We start from the raw sequence: 16,721 nt of genomic DNA on the forward strand, positions 1-16,721 counted from the left end.
CTATTTCTTGAAATTAAAAACATTTAACCACGTTGAGACCGAGTGAAGCAGGTCTTTAACCGGTCGTAAACGGGTCAACCTACTTATATATAAAGAGAGAGAGATGAACCTATAGTTTAAGGCCTGAAAATAACAAGAGGCACATAGCAGTGCCCCAAGTGACTAACTAAAACTTTTTGCCATGCGGGAGAGAAACGAGCACTTTGCACACCCGATCTATAACTTTCTGGAAAACTTAATTGATGGCATTTAGTGGCAACTCGCACTAGAAAAATGGCCAGCTGTCGTGTACAATGTCAACCACAACACCTAGCAGCCATCAGTCCTGGCATTTAGTGGCAACTCGCACTAGAAAAATGGCCAGCTGTCGTGTACAATGTCAACCACAACACCTAGCAGCCATCAGTCCTTCATACTGCCCTTAGATTGCCATCTCGTAAGCGGTGGACAAAGCAGTTTGAACCACTGATGAACATTGAGGCTGCGTCGGCTGTGCAAGAAGACTTGATCAATAGGATGACGGCGGACGCAGTGCTAGAAGAGAACGCCTCGAGTTGCACAGCTTTACCACATGCCCCAGATTTCCAGAGTCAAGTTCTCTGCAACTCTCGTCTACAATTTGAGAAGCTTCCCACGACGCTTCACATCACGCAGTGCCGTGCTGAAGCTTCTGGCGTTTGCGGATCCGACTTGTATAATAAAACCCTCAGCACCCTTTCCTTCGATGTGCCGTATCCTGCACTTCCATCGACCATTTGCCACCATGACGACAGGCCCCCATGCCCTCGTTATCCCTTACCCTGGCCAAGGCCACACAACACCCATGATGCAGCTCTGCAAGAAGTTGGCCTCCCAAGGTTTCACTATCACTTTCGTCAGTGGCGAGCCTTACCACGAACGCATCCTGAAAAGCCACAAACTTTCCGGCGATCTCGAACTCGATATCCGCCTGGAAGGTGTACCCATACCAGGAATCCAAGTTGGCAGCACTCTGCGGCCCGTCGATCTGGCCGTGTTAACGGAAGCTACCATGAAGATGAGTGATTATGTCTCGCAGATCCTCAATCGGCTTTCCAAAGTTGGGCCTCGAGTTACTTGCATCATTTCAGACGTCTTACTTTCCAGCTGGACACAAGACCTGGCGGACAAGCATCGAATTCCTAGGATCGCATTGTTCACTTGCAACCAGACATGCTATTTGTTCTTCTTCTATCTTCCTTTGCTGCGAGCTCGAGGGCAAATAGCTTTCGCAGAGGGCAAGAATAGCGACAGTGGTATGTCGAAACTGGACTCTGCTTTTCTACGGCTCCGATGATCATCCTATTTGCGTGGTTTCGTGGCTTTCTCTAAAATTTGTACGGTTGTGCCTTCGCAGAGAACAACAGTTCGGTCTATTTCAGCGGCAAGGACGCAGATGCGTTTCCGGGGCTGCCCCCATTGCGTTTTAAGGATATTCCAACGTTCGTACACAATGGAGACGCTACCCAGTACATGTACGATTACATTGCCGATCAGCTTCGAGAGATCCACAGGGCAGAGAGGGTTCTCGTCAACACTTTGTACGAGTTGGAAAGTTCGGCCATAGATGCGTTGTCATCGGAAGTTCCTACTTACGCCATAGGTCCACTCCTTCCGGCGGCGTACTCAGGAGCCGGGGAGAGCAAAAGCAGCGGCACAAGCTTACTGCCAGAGCAAGACGACTGTCTACAGTGGCTGGATGGGCAACCACTTGGGTCGGTCATATACGTCTCATTCGGCAGCGTGGCTAAACTATCACGGAATCAGTTCCAAGAGGTAGCCTTGGGTCTAGAAGCGAGTGGGCAGAGATTTCTGTGGGTACTCCGCCCGAATCTAATCGCGGACGACGGTGCGAAGGTTCCAGGTAAGCATTTACCTCCGGATTTCCTGGCCAGGACAAAGGGGAGGGGTTACGTGGTATCATGGGCACCGCAGCTACGGGTGCTGTCGCATGTAGCGGTGGGAGCGTTTTTGACGCACTGCGGGTGGAATTCGATGATGGAGAGTATAGCGAATGGGGTGCCGATGATTGGGTGGCCATATTTTGCAGATCAGATGCTGAACAGAAGGTTGGCGGTGGAAGAATGGGGGGTGGGGATGGAGATAAAAGATGCAGGAGCAGGAGGAGTGGTAGGGAAGGAGGAGGTAGAACGAGTGGTAAAAGCAATGCTGCAAGGGGAGGAAGGCGATGCCATGAGAAAAAAGACCTCCTCGCTCAAGCTCATTGCCAACAAGAGTATCGTTGAAGGAGGTCATTCCTTCAATAACCTCCAAGCTTTTGTCCAACGTATGAAAGCTCTATAGACTTTGCTTCTCTTGTGATCTTGGAGAGGAGAGAGCGAATCTGGTACCTTATTACTCTATACGTTTTCCTTGTGGAAAGCCATTATGTCTAGATGAGTGTTCATAGAAACTAGCAACGCAATCTACTTTTGAAATTGAACTTTTTTTCCATTAATGTGGGTCTATAGAGACTTACATGGTTCTTTGATCTTTGTTAGTAGCGTGTTCGTCGCCTTGTGTCACTCAGTTGTTCTGAATGTTGACAAGATGCCTACAAAAACTTCATGGACATATGTTAGTAATGTACCTACAAGAGCTAAATTTAAAGGTGATTTTCGTCCTTTAAAAAACTTCTTAGCTTCATAGTCTAAAACAACCATAGTTTTAGTTTCAAACTCAAGAAAGTGAGAAAAGTAAGAAAGATTTAAAAAGTCTCTTTAGAGAGATCTGTTAAAATTGGAATGATACATAGAAGTTTAGCATGGTCCCTAGGGGGATGACACACACAAATCAAGAAAGTTTTTTTTTAAAATCCATACGTGACGTAGAAGGAGAGGTACCATGCTTCCTCTCCATTTATTTAAATGAGTGTCAGCTTTTGTTTTTAGTTCTGCTTTCAACTATGCTTTCAACTTAGCTCCTTGTTTAGCTTTCTATAATTAAGATATGAAAAGGAAAGTTTATCTTTGATGCGCTAATCGTGCACTCCCTTTGTTGATAATGATGCTATTTGACTGGATACTTGCATGGCAAGGAAAAAATGTCACTAAATCAAGGTCACATGACATCTCAATGATTGGAATCCTTTCTCTATCTTATAATTTGTCTCACAAACACAGAGATGCACATACACAACAACACAAAGCACCCATAGACGTGCACATAGATATGTTTTCTTAACTTAAAAAAAACTTACGGGTGCGTCTATTTGCGCGTCTATTAATGCATCTATAGACCTACGTCTATAGGCGCATCTATATAATAGACAGACACGCATATAGACATGCTATTAGATGCTCTGTAGAAATTTAAAAAACATAGAAAGACGTGTTCATACACGTGCTTGTAGACACTCTACAAATTTTTTTTTTAAAAGAAGCATAATTTTGTGTGGTTGAACAGAATGCTGTGTGTGTTGTGTATGATGTGTGGTTAGAAGAATCCCATTTCCACAGTGTACAATTCAATTCTTATAGCCAACCACATTTTAATTAGCATAGTTGGGTGGTAGCAAGCTAAGGGTGTCCACTTTTTGACCACTTTCCATGGCTTGGGAGGGGGTAGAATACCCTTTTTTGCACACAAATTGGGAAATCTGATCTAGTTCCCTAAGTATTTAGCTCTTGAAGTCTTAGGACAAAACACCACACATGCTTTTGTGCACATAATTGTGTGATCTGATCGAAAATTGGAGTTACTCATAAAAACTTTGTTTGCGGCCGACTTCAGGGTCATAGCGCCTGTCACACTTTTTCACAAACAGACTCTATGACACTAAATTCACAATTTCTCCCTTGTTATACATCAAATGAAGGTGAAACTTAATAGGAAGTGTGCTCACATATGGTGAACTTAACTTGATTTTTTGAAAATTTTTGGAAGGGTTATATAAATAATATTAATTTTTGAAAATTTATGGACAAAAAAAGGCACATTCTTTTGTACCACAACATTTTTTTAGTATTATGATTAATTGAACAAATCCAATTTGATAGAGGGTTAGTGGACACAGAAGGTTATGTGTAAGAATTGAAAGATCACAAATTTAATGGTTGGATTTTGAGAGATCTCAGATTGATTTTTACTCTCACTTGTTAAAGGAGTGGTAAAAGGAAAAATGAAATCAATATAATAATTTGTGCACATAACTAATTACATCAAAATTCACATTGTTAACCTCCTCTATGTGATGAATCCAAGGAAAAACTTTTGGCCTCCCCATGTTAAAATCCCACCTTTTAGTTAAAAGGGCCCAGCCAAGCCAAATACCAAGCCTAATTAGGCTTGGAAAGGTAGGCTGGGTAGATCACCAATCCTAGTGGCTTCCATTTGGGGGGTGGCATGGTGCACATGTTGAAGGCTGACTCATTAGATAGCTCATCTAAATTGCATCATCATCCTGCCATGTAAGCAAGTTTGACTATGGTCACCCATGCCACCTTCCCACCTCTTGCCACCGTACCTCACACATCATCAATGTCCATGTCATCAGCTCACCCTCTTCCACATCATCACATGAGTTGCCACATCACAGTGATTTGCCACCTCACCATTCTACATTTTTGCCACCTAAATCACGTGTGCCATGTCATCAAGCCACATCATAGGCATGGTTGGAGCCTAGTCATCAGTCAGCCGCCATCTCAGTCTTCCACCTCATCTTTGCCAACTCATCATTGCCACCTCGTGCTGCCATATCATAAAGCCATGTCACATGCTTGGCCACCTCAGCTTGCCATCTCATGCACGATGACATTAGAGGCATGACACTGATGTGCCACCTCAGTAGTAAGCATGGAGCCACATCACCCATCAACCATGCTCATGCATGCATGCATGCCCATGCCAATCTTCAAATCGCATGGTTATGCCAATATTCGTGGAATTTCCCACACTAAAAAATATGCATGGAATTTCCCCCGCCAAAAATTATGCGTGGAATTTGATTCAATAATTAGCATAGGTGAGTTGTGTTGCTACATAACTATACCAATACGTCATTTTTAAAGCATAGGTTAACGTATAATATTTGCAACATAATCAAGATGTTAGTACATAGCATTAGGTTAATATGGAAATAAAATAAAGTGAAAGCATAATATTTTTATAACATAATCAAAATGTTAGGACATACCATTAGGTTAATTTGGAAATAAATTAAAATTAAACATAATAATATACCATTATGTTATGCAAACATGAAATCTGATAGGATTGGATTCCTTTAAAATTAGTGTAAAAAAATAAAATTATGTCAAATTAGAAGAGCCACTTTTTTTGGCAAATCACCAGAACCACTAGATTTAGCCAAACTAAATCCAATCAAATCCAATCAAGATTCAAATTAGAAGAGCCACCAGATCACCACAACCACTAGATTTAGCCAAACTACGTATACATCCAATGAAAGCCAATCAAATTGAATCAAGATCTAGGGGAGGATTGTCCAACCTCTCTATAAGAGACTACTTTTTTAGAACTCACTTCATGCATCCTTGTTTGGAGCCTCTCCATTCTTGCCTTCCGATCACTTGTCACTTTCTCCTACCTTCATTGAGATGGGTTCTCAAAGCTGTAGATTTGATAGACGTAATAGAAGCAGGAAGCCCCCTACTCATACTCTTGTGGATGAGGAGAGGAAGAGGAAGACGTGTGAGCAAAAGAGACCCTCGAGAGTGAGAGCGAGAGCGAGAGCTTGTGTTGCTGATGATGCACCCTTACACCCACCACCATCTCCCACCTCCACCTCCACCCCCAACTCCCTCCCTCCTCCACCTCCAGCCCCTCCCCCCCCCCCCCACCTTCTCATCACCCCCTCCCCTCCCCCCCCCTCCCATGCATACTCTCTCCTCTCTCCCTCCCTCCCATACCCTCTCCACCTCCTTACATCCCTTCACCTCTTCTCCCTCCATCCTTCCTCACCCCCCTCCCCCATCCACTTCCCTCCTTCACTCCATCGGGTCTCCGTTTGCCTTACATCCCTCCCCTCCTCTTCTTGTTCCCCCCTCCATTATTCCCTCTAGCTCTTTCCCCTCCACTCTATCTCCTCCCCCTCCCCCTCCCCCCCACCTCCCCCCTCTAGCTCTACTCCCTCCACTCTACCTCCCCCCCCTCCTCCGCCCCCTCCCCCTCCTCCCTCACCTCCCCCTTGTGATGGATCATGACGTGACTTGCCTAGGACTACCATTCATTGTCGTGCTAGTAGGATAGTGGAGTCATTCTTTAGTGACATTACACCAACTTCATAGTTAGCTCTACTATCTTGCTTGATAGATCACCGTGCCTTGGTGGAGTGTAGGAGGCTTGCTGGTCTTGTTGCATCTAGAGATAGGGCAGTATGTAGCGAGGTCCTTTCTAGTGTTCGTCAGTCCTACGCATCCATCAAGCATAGGAACACTGTAGATGCCTTGGCAGCATGTCATGCCATTGTGGCTGCCATTAGTAGACCGCAGATGGCTAGCCATGTTTGCACCACATCGCGTCTCCTTAACATTGCACTGCGCATCAAGTTTAATATTGATGAAGATATTGTAATTGACATCTCACTTAGAAGTCTCACTGAAGAATATGGCACTATTGTAACCACACTCACCAATATTCCAAAGATAAGTCTGGTAGAAAAGCATGCAAGCTGGCAATGCCCTACTCGTACTCCAACATTATTTTGAAGACCAATAGAACAGGCAAGCAAAGCTGCAGCAACAGGTGCAATAGTTCTAGAAAGAAAAAGAGGCAGCACAGGCATTCATGATCAAACATTCTGACATGCAACAATGGCTTGCCAATGCACAGGCAAAACTTGCAAAACTTCAGGAAGAATATGCAAAGGCTATAGAGCAACAGAGCAAACATATTGCAAAGTTGATAGCATAGGTCAAGGTACAATAGGATTGCATGCCGACTGTGACAGGATGGCTCCAAGAAATGAAGGATGAATTCTTTGTCCATCTTGACCATATGGGAGCAAATCAAAATGACCTTCAAATCGATAATCTTTTGTTAAAGCAATAGGTTGATGCACTACATCATGTAGAACAACAACTCAGGGACATGGCTGATGAGGTAGAAGGCATATTCCTTAGCAAATATGAATTTATATCAAAGGATGCCTAGAAGAAGCAAATGCCATTGGAGGACCCTCTCACAATCTTTGACATAGGGAAAGCAACAACTTCTGCAAATTTCAATGAGCCTGTAGAATTCATGACACAGATTACTAAGCTTACAACAAAACAGCCTAAGGAAGATGCTAGCATAGAAGTGAGAACTACCCCCAGCCATTCCATGTGTGCCAGCCCCATCAGAACCAATGAAGAGCCATTAGCAGCAGAAGCACTAGAGGACACTGAGGAAAAGAAAGAAGAAACGGAGACTGCAGATCCAGTTTTCACCCGAGGAACACTGATTGACCTCAATGTTTCACATACCTTCAAGGTACACTTGAAAGAGTATTTTTTGTAAAAAGGGTTCATGTCCCCGACTTTTTGTGAAAAAGCCTCTCCATCGGAAGTACCAGGTGTTGAAGGCATAACCTCCACCCATGTGGACATTGACCATGGGATAGGTTAAATACACCTCTAGTAAGAGGGAGTTACTAGAACAAGGTAGTGGGATCATTTTGTAAGTGTAGGCATAGTTGTAACTATCCCTAACAACACTCCTTAGTGGCCTGATCCACCACATAATGTTTTTGACTGACTGTTATATTTTGAAACTTACTATTGCCTTGTAATAGTCGGACTGATCTCGGATGGCTATAAACCTTGTATCGGCTCCTGTTGAGAGTTTGAGTTGTTGAGTTGATGTATTCTCTACCAAAACATAATATACAAGAAGCATACTACCTTTTGCAAGATTTCCTTTCTGTCCTTTTTTACATCTCGTTATAGTTTTTTGTAGTCCGATTACTGTCCGACTTTACTCTGACTGCTGGCACCTTGTTGTCAGGAGGAGTGGAGATGCATTAGGGAAAAAGGGAACTCATTTTGGGGCCCTGTAAGAAATTAACTATTTTTTGATTTATTTCTCTCCTAAAAGACTTCAAAAATAGTAAAATACGGAAACGTGGCTCAGAACTGTCAGTAAGGACTATAGAACTGTCAATTCAAAAAGGAATAAGATAATCTTTTGTCTGACTAACACGATTTTGCATTAAATATCTCCTTAGATTTTTTTTTGTTTACCAAAGATTCCGCATCTCTTTTGCCGACGTGTGCAGGCCTTTCATAAAGAATCCATCACTAAACTTGGTGATTGCAAGTTTTCAAAATATTCACATGGATACTGCTACACTTCCACGATTCATGTTACAAAACGACTATGAGATTGAAAAACAAACTTTGCAACCTCAGAAGCACAAAAAATGGCCGACACTAGTGAGTCACTATCTCAGAAGAAGCGATTACACCATCTTCACATCGACTTAGAAGAACAATATGCTCCAGTACAAAAAAGACGAAAGGATACAGTGATGAATGCTCAACAGCGGGAAAATATGAGAAGAGAAAGGCTTCAACATATTGACTTATGGTGCGATGGAAGCATATATCCAAAATGTCAAGTAAAAAACTCTACACCTCAATTTGTCAATCCCACCACATTACTGAGGTTTGCTGGCGATGGACAAAATGGACTTCTTGGTTATATTTCAGCGCAGTTTGCATTTGCGAAAACGTATAAAATGATGTACCTACAAGAAAAGGGGGCCAAGATGCAGGAGATAGCCATTCGTGCAAAATTGGAGCAGCAGTTGCAGAATGAAATTGAGGAGCATTCAAAGAGTAAAAAAGAGTTGACAAGAGCAAGAAAGAAGAGAACCGTGCTTGGAGACAGACTACGTAGTAGCAAGATTAAAAACATTGCAAATTTGAAGGCTGGGACTGGTGGATGCAAGCGACGAATTCAGGAAGCAAGGTTAGATTGAAATTTATCATTTTGTATACTCAAAAAGGCTCTCAAATGACTATATCTATTTCGTCGATTACCGCAAAACAAGAATGGAGGTGTTGAATGATATAGGCATATTGTGTTGTTACTATAGGAAATTATTGGAGCCTGCAAAAGAAAGTATGGACTCGAACCTTCTTCCTGTTAAACAAATGAAAGGATTGCTTTCTTATGGTGTAGCAAAAGGTTTGATTGACGAAAAAAAATACAAAACAGTCAAACGCAATGTTGTAGAGGACTTTGTATCCAATAATCAAGTTGATGGCACTATAATCCAAGAGGCTCTTGATGTTAGTGGAGTTAGCAGGAAGGGATATAGTTCGATTTTCCATGCGATATCCTCAACTTTGAAAGATCAAAGGATTAAACGAGTTTTACTGCCAAATCCAGCAACCGTGTGGAGGATAAGAGGTCATTTGAATGAAAGTATAGATGAATTTATTGGGCAATATATCCATATTGAAGAAATATTTCATGGTGGTAAAGGAACCACTGTGTATGATCCTTGGAACACTATATTTGTAGATCTACAACAACTTCAAAGAAGAATGGTCGAGTTTTATGGAATAACATTTGAGGAGTGCAAAGGCGTTTTGAAATTTGTTATCAAACTGGATGAGTGTGAGGTTGTAAAGGAAAAGAAAATGGAAAGAGTTACTATTACATTGATGAATGGAGCAATTGATACATCATTGACTGAAGCGAGTTCGAAGTATTTTAGTGTGCAGTTAGAGAAACACATATGATGGTTAGGCTCGTTCCAGGTATGATCATTTTTTGTTTTGTACTTGATTTTGGTCATTGTTTTCAAATCTGTTATAGTAAGACTTTTGTTTTCTATAATCTTGCAGGTGAAGACAGAAGACCATGAAACACTAGATTGGGTGTTTCACCACACGGAAATACCAAGAATAATCAAAAGACAAGTGCAAGGCGAGAATCTCCATGTTGCAGGAAAAGGTGATTTTCAAGTAGAGTGGCACATGGCTGGGGAACTTAAAACACTTAAGTGCATGTATAACGTTAGTAAAGGAGGCAACTCAAAGTCTCCTTGTCTTTACTGCAAAGAATCAGCTCAAGTAATGGATTCAAAATGGTGGAAGAGAGCACCTAATAGAGATAAAGTTGACTTTGACTTCAAGGCCATTCTGGACATTCCACTATGTAATGTTCACATCTGCACATTGCATGGTCTATGTCGAATTATTGAGAAATTGGTATTTTTATATATTGGATTTGCTTGGAAACTCCGTCCTGAAAAAAATAGAAAGGATGCTCTTTAAGCATTGGAAAAAGTGTTATCCGATATAGGTCTGCATGGAGGAGATGTTCAAATCACAAAGGATTTTAAAAAGTCTACCAATGGCAAGGAGGTACCAATCAAGCCCTCTATTGGTGGTGTTAAGGCAAGAAGATTCTTGTCTCGACCCAAACACAGTAAGCAAGTAAGGCAAGGTAGAACAGCTCCAAAAATTAATTATGGATTGTGGAAGCAAGTCCATAATGCTGTGAAAGATCATGAGGCAGATGGGGAAGCACGAAATAGGAAGGCAGAGGTGTGGAGGTCTCTTGATCAACTCTTCACATTCTGTGACAAAGTAACATGGACAAAGAGTGATTACAAGAACTTTGAGGAGGCAATTAAACATTTTGGGAAGTCAATGAAAGACGCGTGGACAGCCTGCAATATAACTCACTACATGGTAAGGTTCTGTCTTCTTCTTTTACTTAAGTGTGATCCTCTTTTTTTTATTACTTACTATGCATTCTTATGTCTTACATCATATCATCTACAACCACCTTCCCTATTTTGTCAAAAAGTATGGATGCCCAGCAATTTGGTCTACCCAAGGCATGGAGAAGTCTCACTACATGGCACGTAATGCATTTTTCAGACACACACAACACTATGGAGGGAGTCAGAAGGCAAATAGTTTGAAGGAAGTCTTCCAATGGTTTTACCGAGGCATACTATAGAGGCTGCATGCTAAAAGAAAAGTTGCTAGCTCCAAAATCAAGCTTGCTTTTCTTCTAGCCCAAAAGCAAAGACAAAGACAAACTCTAGACAATTCAATGGCAGCAGAGAGACATAGACAATGGAGGGAATCGAAGATATTTAGAAACCATAAATGGACAAGTAAACATGAATAGGACTCATTTGTAACTTATTGGTGTAATGTCCACATGTTTTCAAACTCAATCAATAGAATTTTTTTTTGTGGAACAAGTGACTCTTGGTCTTATGCATCAAAAGTATTTCTTTTGTGAAACATATGATCTAAACATAATACAATTTGTTCACAATTTCAATATATTGTTTGTTTAATATTTAACGACACCACTCTATCTAAATGTACAAATCATTTCATCTTCAACTTATTGTTCATTTATACAAGATCATACCAGATATCAAAGACTTTGTACAAATTAGTTCAACTTTAATATAATGTTTGTGCTATATTTGATGACTAAATCCTATTTCTCCCAAGGCCTGCCGATCGGAACTCTCTTTTTGATCTTGATTGGAGTCTTTTTCTTCTTTATTGGCTTGATGTCGACTGTCTGTTTATCAATGCTTGCCTCTGTTGCTTGTCTGGGAGGGGTATCGTTTTCTTCAGTTGTCTCCACCTGTTCTTCTTCTTGGATTGTGTGGCCTGATGCAATCATGGGTGGCTCTTGAAACCTTATGAGCTTGTGTTTTCCATAGCCCTCCAGACATTTGGGCTCCTTAACACCACATGCTAATGCATAAGAAGTGTAAGACAAAAAGTAAGCGGCCCTAGAGGCTTGCTTATTCACATAATCTCCAAATATATCTATGGCAGACAACCTCTCTATCAAAATGATCTTTTCCTTTTGCCATGAAAGATCATGTCCACCTAAAGCCGTGGACAAACATTTTAAGAAGTAAACAATGGCTTCTCCATTGTTGCTCAACTGCCTATGGTAAATCAAGATCTTAGCACTGCCTAGATCATGAATATAATGAGCTAGGCTTGACATTTTGCGAAACCCAACCGGCCTGCTTCCACTTGATCTCTCTGGAGGAATGTGTCATCCTCAATTTGTAGCTGCCACATATCAAAAGATTGGAGTGAGACAATACACAACCTACAAAACAGAAGACAAAGTATTTGATTTGAAGTACCTTCTCATTTTCATCAGCAACAAGCAGTTCATCTTTCCAAAGATTTATTCCTCTCCCCTCTTGTCTAGGCTTTTCTGTGTATAGTGCTGAGAGATTCATAGCTTCCTGTGTGAGCTGGAAGACAGCTTCATCTGGCTCTTGGAACTTTTCAGCCTCTTTGAAACAAAAAGTAAGGGCTCTGCAGGATCAAAAATTGTTTCCAAAGCCAGTAGTGAATGGTCATCCTCTATGCCAACCTCCTTGTCTCAAGCCTTAAAGCCTGGGCAATAAGGGAAATGGCATAGTCCTCCTCAAATTGAACATACACTCTATATCATGGAGGAAAACATAATCTTTTCCACAATCAAGACACCTGGCAGCATGGGCACTGCATAGTTGCTGCTCTGAACATCAAAATCTTCAACTGGCTCTGCTCCCCTAAGAATTTTTGTCCTCAGTTGAACAAGGTCAAGAGCAGCCACTTGCAGCCCCTCATCCTGAAGGTTGATATCTTCTTCTGGCTCTGCCATTTCTGTTACCAAAGAAACATCGTCTTTTTCCTCTACTGTTCACATGGTACCTCAGCCTGTCAATGGAGACAATATGATTTATATGCACAAAAACCTTTTCTCCTTCCATAATTCTTCCTGCCTCTATCAGTTCTTTGAAGGTATCCCAATAGTCTAAAAGAAAATCTTTGTGATGCTCCAGTACAGAGCTCATTGTGAACTCCATGTTGAAAATACTGTGGTATATGTGGAAGTTACTCTGAGCATTGCATTTGTGAAGAAACTCAAATAGAAGCAAATCTGGAGACTTGTCCTCTTCTGGTTCCTTTTGTTTTGTGATGGAAGAATCAGCATTCTGCTCCAGTCTCTTCCTTTTGCCTGTTCAAAAACTTATATACTTTGAATTCTATATGCTGACATATGCAATCAGTGACTGCATAGGATATCACCAGATAATTCCTTCATGAGCTCTCATGACTCACCTGGTGATTGCTGTGGTCTAATAATAGCAGCAAAAAAGTCCAGCTTCCTCTTGAAAGGTGGGGCCTGGGAGTCAATTGTTCCAAAGCAAAAACATTTCTCATCATCAAGGAAGAATTCCACAGGGCCAAAGATAGCAAAACAATGAGGTAGAAGTGAGAACCATATCAGACACAGGAATTTGCAGCAAAATGCGATGGGGGACCATTTGGAAAATATAAAGCACTCTCCTCGCATTTTGTTGCAAATTCTCCAGTTCTGTTCATATGCATGTCAAATCAAACACTAGGTTCATCTCAATGATTCCTGGACAGTATGATTTGATATGCAAGAGAAAGGCTGGAGCTGAGTGAAGCTTTTCATAAGGAATGTGTCAACAACAGGAATTTGCAGCAAAATGCGATATGGGCTACTTAGAGATGTATAAACCACTCTCCTCGCATTTTGTTGCAAATTTCTAGGTTTTATTCATATCCATCTCCAATCAAATTCCTGGGTGATTTACCACATTCTTGGACAGTATCAATTGAATATGTAACAAGAAGGGTGGAGCTGAGTGAAGACATTTGGACATAAAAAATCCAATGGATGGAAGAAATATATGTAAAAAAACATTGAAAACAATCTAGAATTCTGACCTTTTTTTTCCTTTTCCATGCTGTTGGAGTTGCACTCGTGAATCTCTTGCTCTTTCACTAGCTTGAACTCTACACTCTAGGTAACCTGGAGATCTGGCAGTGGTAGTACTCTTCAGGCAGGGTGGTGTAGTCTGGATGGAGTGTGCTGGGTAGGAAAGGATCAGAGAGAGAAGGAAATGGAAGATGCGAGGGTCCTGGCAGGGATGAAAGATTGGGAGGTAGGGGAGGGAAGAGTGGTTGTGGAATTGATTATGAAATCATGAATGGCACAAGTTCTAAGGCAAAAAGTGTACCTTTCACACGTGCCAAATTTCAAACTCCAAGAGATCTGGGTCCCATCCACACATGTGAAAAACGACTACATTCCACACGTGTGGGATTTAGTAGATGCCTTATTTGTATTTTGCACTTATTTGTGGTATCCTGTCTCAGCCTCTTGCCCTCCAGTCTCTACTCTCTTGCCTCCCTACCTTCATACTCTGCAACATCAGCATCCTGACTAGCAGCACAGGTTCATCCCTAGCACAGGGTACTCATCAGTAGCACAGCACATCCACAGATAGATTTCAGGTCAGTAATAATGGGTTCTTCCCTCAGTCTCTGCAATCTTCTTGCCTACCATGGAAACAATCCATCTTGCATGGAAATGCATAGACTCAGTCCATATTGTACTTATGGGTTCTTCCTTCAGTCTGTGCACAATTCTTGCCTTCCATAGACTCAATCCATCCTGCATGGACATGCAAACACCTTCAAATGACTGAAGGCATATTCCAGCATGTTGCCTCATGAATTTGTAGGAAAACATGTTGAGGAGAAGGCCTTAGGAATTTCAAACAGTCGAAATCGCGTTTTGTTGCAAATATTGAAATGTTGCTTCATCCACCCCTATCATTCTGGTTTTGTGACTTCCATAGCTATCCATGGCTGTACTCTTCTTGCATAAACTCCATTCATACTATATTTAGTTGTAAAGACAGAGAAATCACTGTAGGAATGCACCAGCATGTCATTTCAGGAATTTGCAGGAAAACGCGATTTGGACCTGTTAGGAATTTCAAACTCCTCGTATCACGTTTTATTGCAAATTTTTCTATGTTGCTTCATCCACCCCTGTGATTGCCTTTTTTTTGTCAAAACATGTTCTCCATGGCTGTAATCTCTTTCCATTGCTTTGTATGCAGTTTGTCAGAGTGATGGCAAGAACCAAGTTAACTGCAAGGAAAGCTGGCAAAGGGCCAGGGCTTGTAGCAATAGCAGCTGGGGCAGGTACCAAGAAATTTAGTGTGCCTCCAAAGGGAAGAGCTGCACATGGCAGGAAGGGTAAGCCAATGAGCCTGCTCAAGCAAAAGGCCAAGAGATTGAATCATGGTACAGGTGTGCTAAGGGAGATCAGGAAGCAACAGAAAGCTATAGGCTTTGCAATCCCCAAGGCACCTTTTCAAAGCCTGGTGAGAGAAATATGTGATGGTTGGCACCTTGGGTTCAGGTGGAACAGGACTGCCATTCTTTCCTTACAGGAAATGGCAGAGGATTACTTGGAAAAATATTTTGAAGATGCAATGCTGGTAGCAGCCCATGCTCATAGGGTGACATTGATGGCCAAAGACTTCAACACTTTGTCCAAAGTGAGATGGAGGTATGACAAGATTGTTCATCCTGTAGAATGGCAGGACATAAAGATGAGAGACATATTGTTAATTCCACCTACAAGGAAGTTGAAGGTGGATAAGGTTAAGGTTGTTGAAGTAACCCACTCAAAGAACACCAAAGGGAAGACTACTTATGAGGAGTCACTGAAGCAGCAAATAAAAGATACAAAATCTGTTATAGATGTGGAGATTGGAAAGAGGGAGCTGTAGATACATAGAAGGTTGCAGGAGCTGGGTCCTAATATAGTTGTCCATATTGAGGATGAATTTTCAGTGAATGATTTTGACTTGACAAAACCATGCTTGGCAGCATTGGCTGATAAGAATGAGTATTGCTCAGATACTATCATTCTTGCAATGCTCTAGTAAGTGTCTATTATTTTACATTTTTTGCAAAGCAATCCTCCTTGTACCTCCTTTATACCCTACCCTAATTATTTTTTGGTCTTATGCAGCATGATGAGAAGCTGGCTTCACCCCTCTGTACAGCATACAGTCCATATTATTGATCCTGCCATTTCTTCTAAGTTAAGAGATGCAAAGGAATCTCCCATCAGTATTTCCAGCTGGTTCAGACATTGTAATTTTGAAGTAATTGATGTTTTGCTACTTCTATACCATAACAGGTATGTGGGTGACTACTTCTTTTAAGATTGAGAACTCTTGTAGCCTTTGATTTCCTAATGCTTTTTTTCTTATGCAGTGACCACTGGAGTTTTGTTTCTATTGACATCCAGCAGAAGCAATGCTTTATATTCAACTCTCTTGAAAACACACACAGAGAGCTGAAATTGTAAGTGGTGTGTGTGCTTTTTGAACTTAAAACTTTATTATTTTGATATCATACTAACTAAATTATATATATTGCAATTGTATTAGAAGGCTTCTAGATGCATTGGATCACTGTCCTCCTAATGTCTCTCTTTTGGATTCAATAGAGCCAATAAATCTAGAGGTAAAAAGTCGTTCCCTCTACTGATGTCTATTTCATGCTATGCCTTTGAACTTATTGAATAATTTTGTTTTGTTCAGATGTTAACAGTTTCTAACATATCTTTCCAACTGTACAGACACCACAACAAGATGATTCAAGTAGCTGCAGATGGGGAGTGCTGATCAGTGCCAAATATCTACTTTCAAGCTATTTTGAGAAAGAACAGCCAGATCTTGTAAGAAAAAATAATTTTCATTTAGCTTGAAGATAATTCATAATGATACAAAGTGTCCTAAATTATCATATGCCATTGCAGATGAAAGAAGATAGCTTCAACTCAAACTATGTATATAATTTTAGAGCTCATATAATTTGGAGGTTTTTGAGCTATGCCTCCCCCAAACTTATTGTACC

General features: G+C 41.2%; 1 protein-coding gene and 1 pseudogene across 2 annotated transcripts; both read left to right on the forward strand.

Moving 5' to 3' along the window:
* Positions 1–740: 740 nt before the first annotated feature.
* LOC147899411 (UDP-glycosyltransferase 85A1-like) lies at positions 741–2,434 on the forward strand. 2 transcript variants are annotated; one of them, XM_087378495.1, is made up of 3 exons: positions 741–1,274; positions 1,376–1,882; positions 2,069–2,434. In XM_087378495.1, exons 1-3 carry the CDS (start codon positions 764–766, stop codon positions 2,320–2,322), a joined length of 1,272 nt encoding a protein of 423 aa, XP_087234621.1. In that variant the 5' UTR covers positions 741–763; the 3' UTR covers positions 2,323–2,434. The 2 variants fall into 2 exon arrangements, with proteins under 2 accessions (XP_087234621.1, XP_087234620.1); XM_087378494.1 differs by having other exon boundaries at positions 1,376–2,434.
* Positions 2,435–2,732: 298 nt separating this feature from the next.
* LOC147899412 (U6 spliceosomal RNA) lies at positions 2,733–2,829 on the forward strand (annotated as a pseudogene).
* Positions 2,830–16,721: the final 13,892 nt, after the last annotated feature.

Source organism: Dipteris shenzhenensis, chromosome 8, assembly GCF_047967505.1.
Source record: "Dipteris shenzhenensis isolate YYH24624 ecotype China chromosome 8, Dip_SZ_1.0, whole genome shotgun sequence".
NCBI classification, from domain to species: domain Eukaryota; kingdom Viridiplantae; phylum Streptophyta; class Polypodiopsida; order Gleicheniales; family Dipteridaceae; genus Dipteris; species Dipteris shenzhenensis.

Coding starts and splice junctions, on each gene's coding strand:
- LOC147899411 (XM_087378494.1), top strand. CDS start 764: ATGACGACAGGCCCCCATGCCCTCGTTATCCCTTACCCTGGCCAAGGC. Junction 1,275..1,375: donor GGGCAAGAATAGCGACAGTG/GTATGTCGAAAC, acceptor GTGCCTTCGCAG/AGAACAACAGTTCGGTCTAT.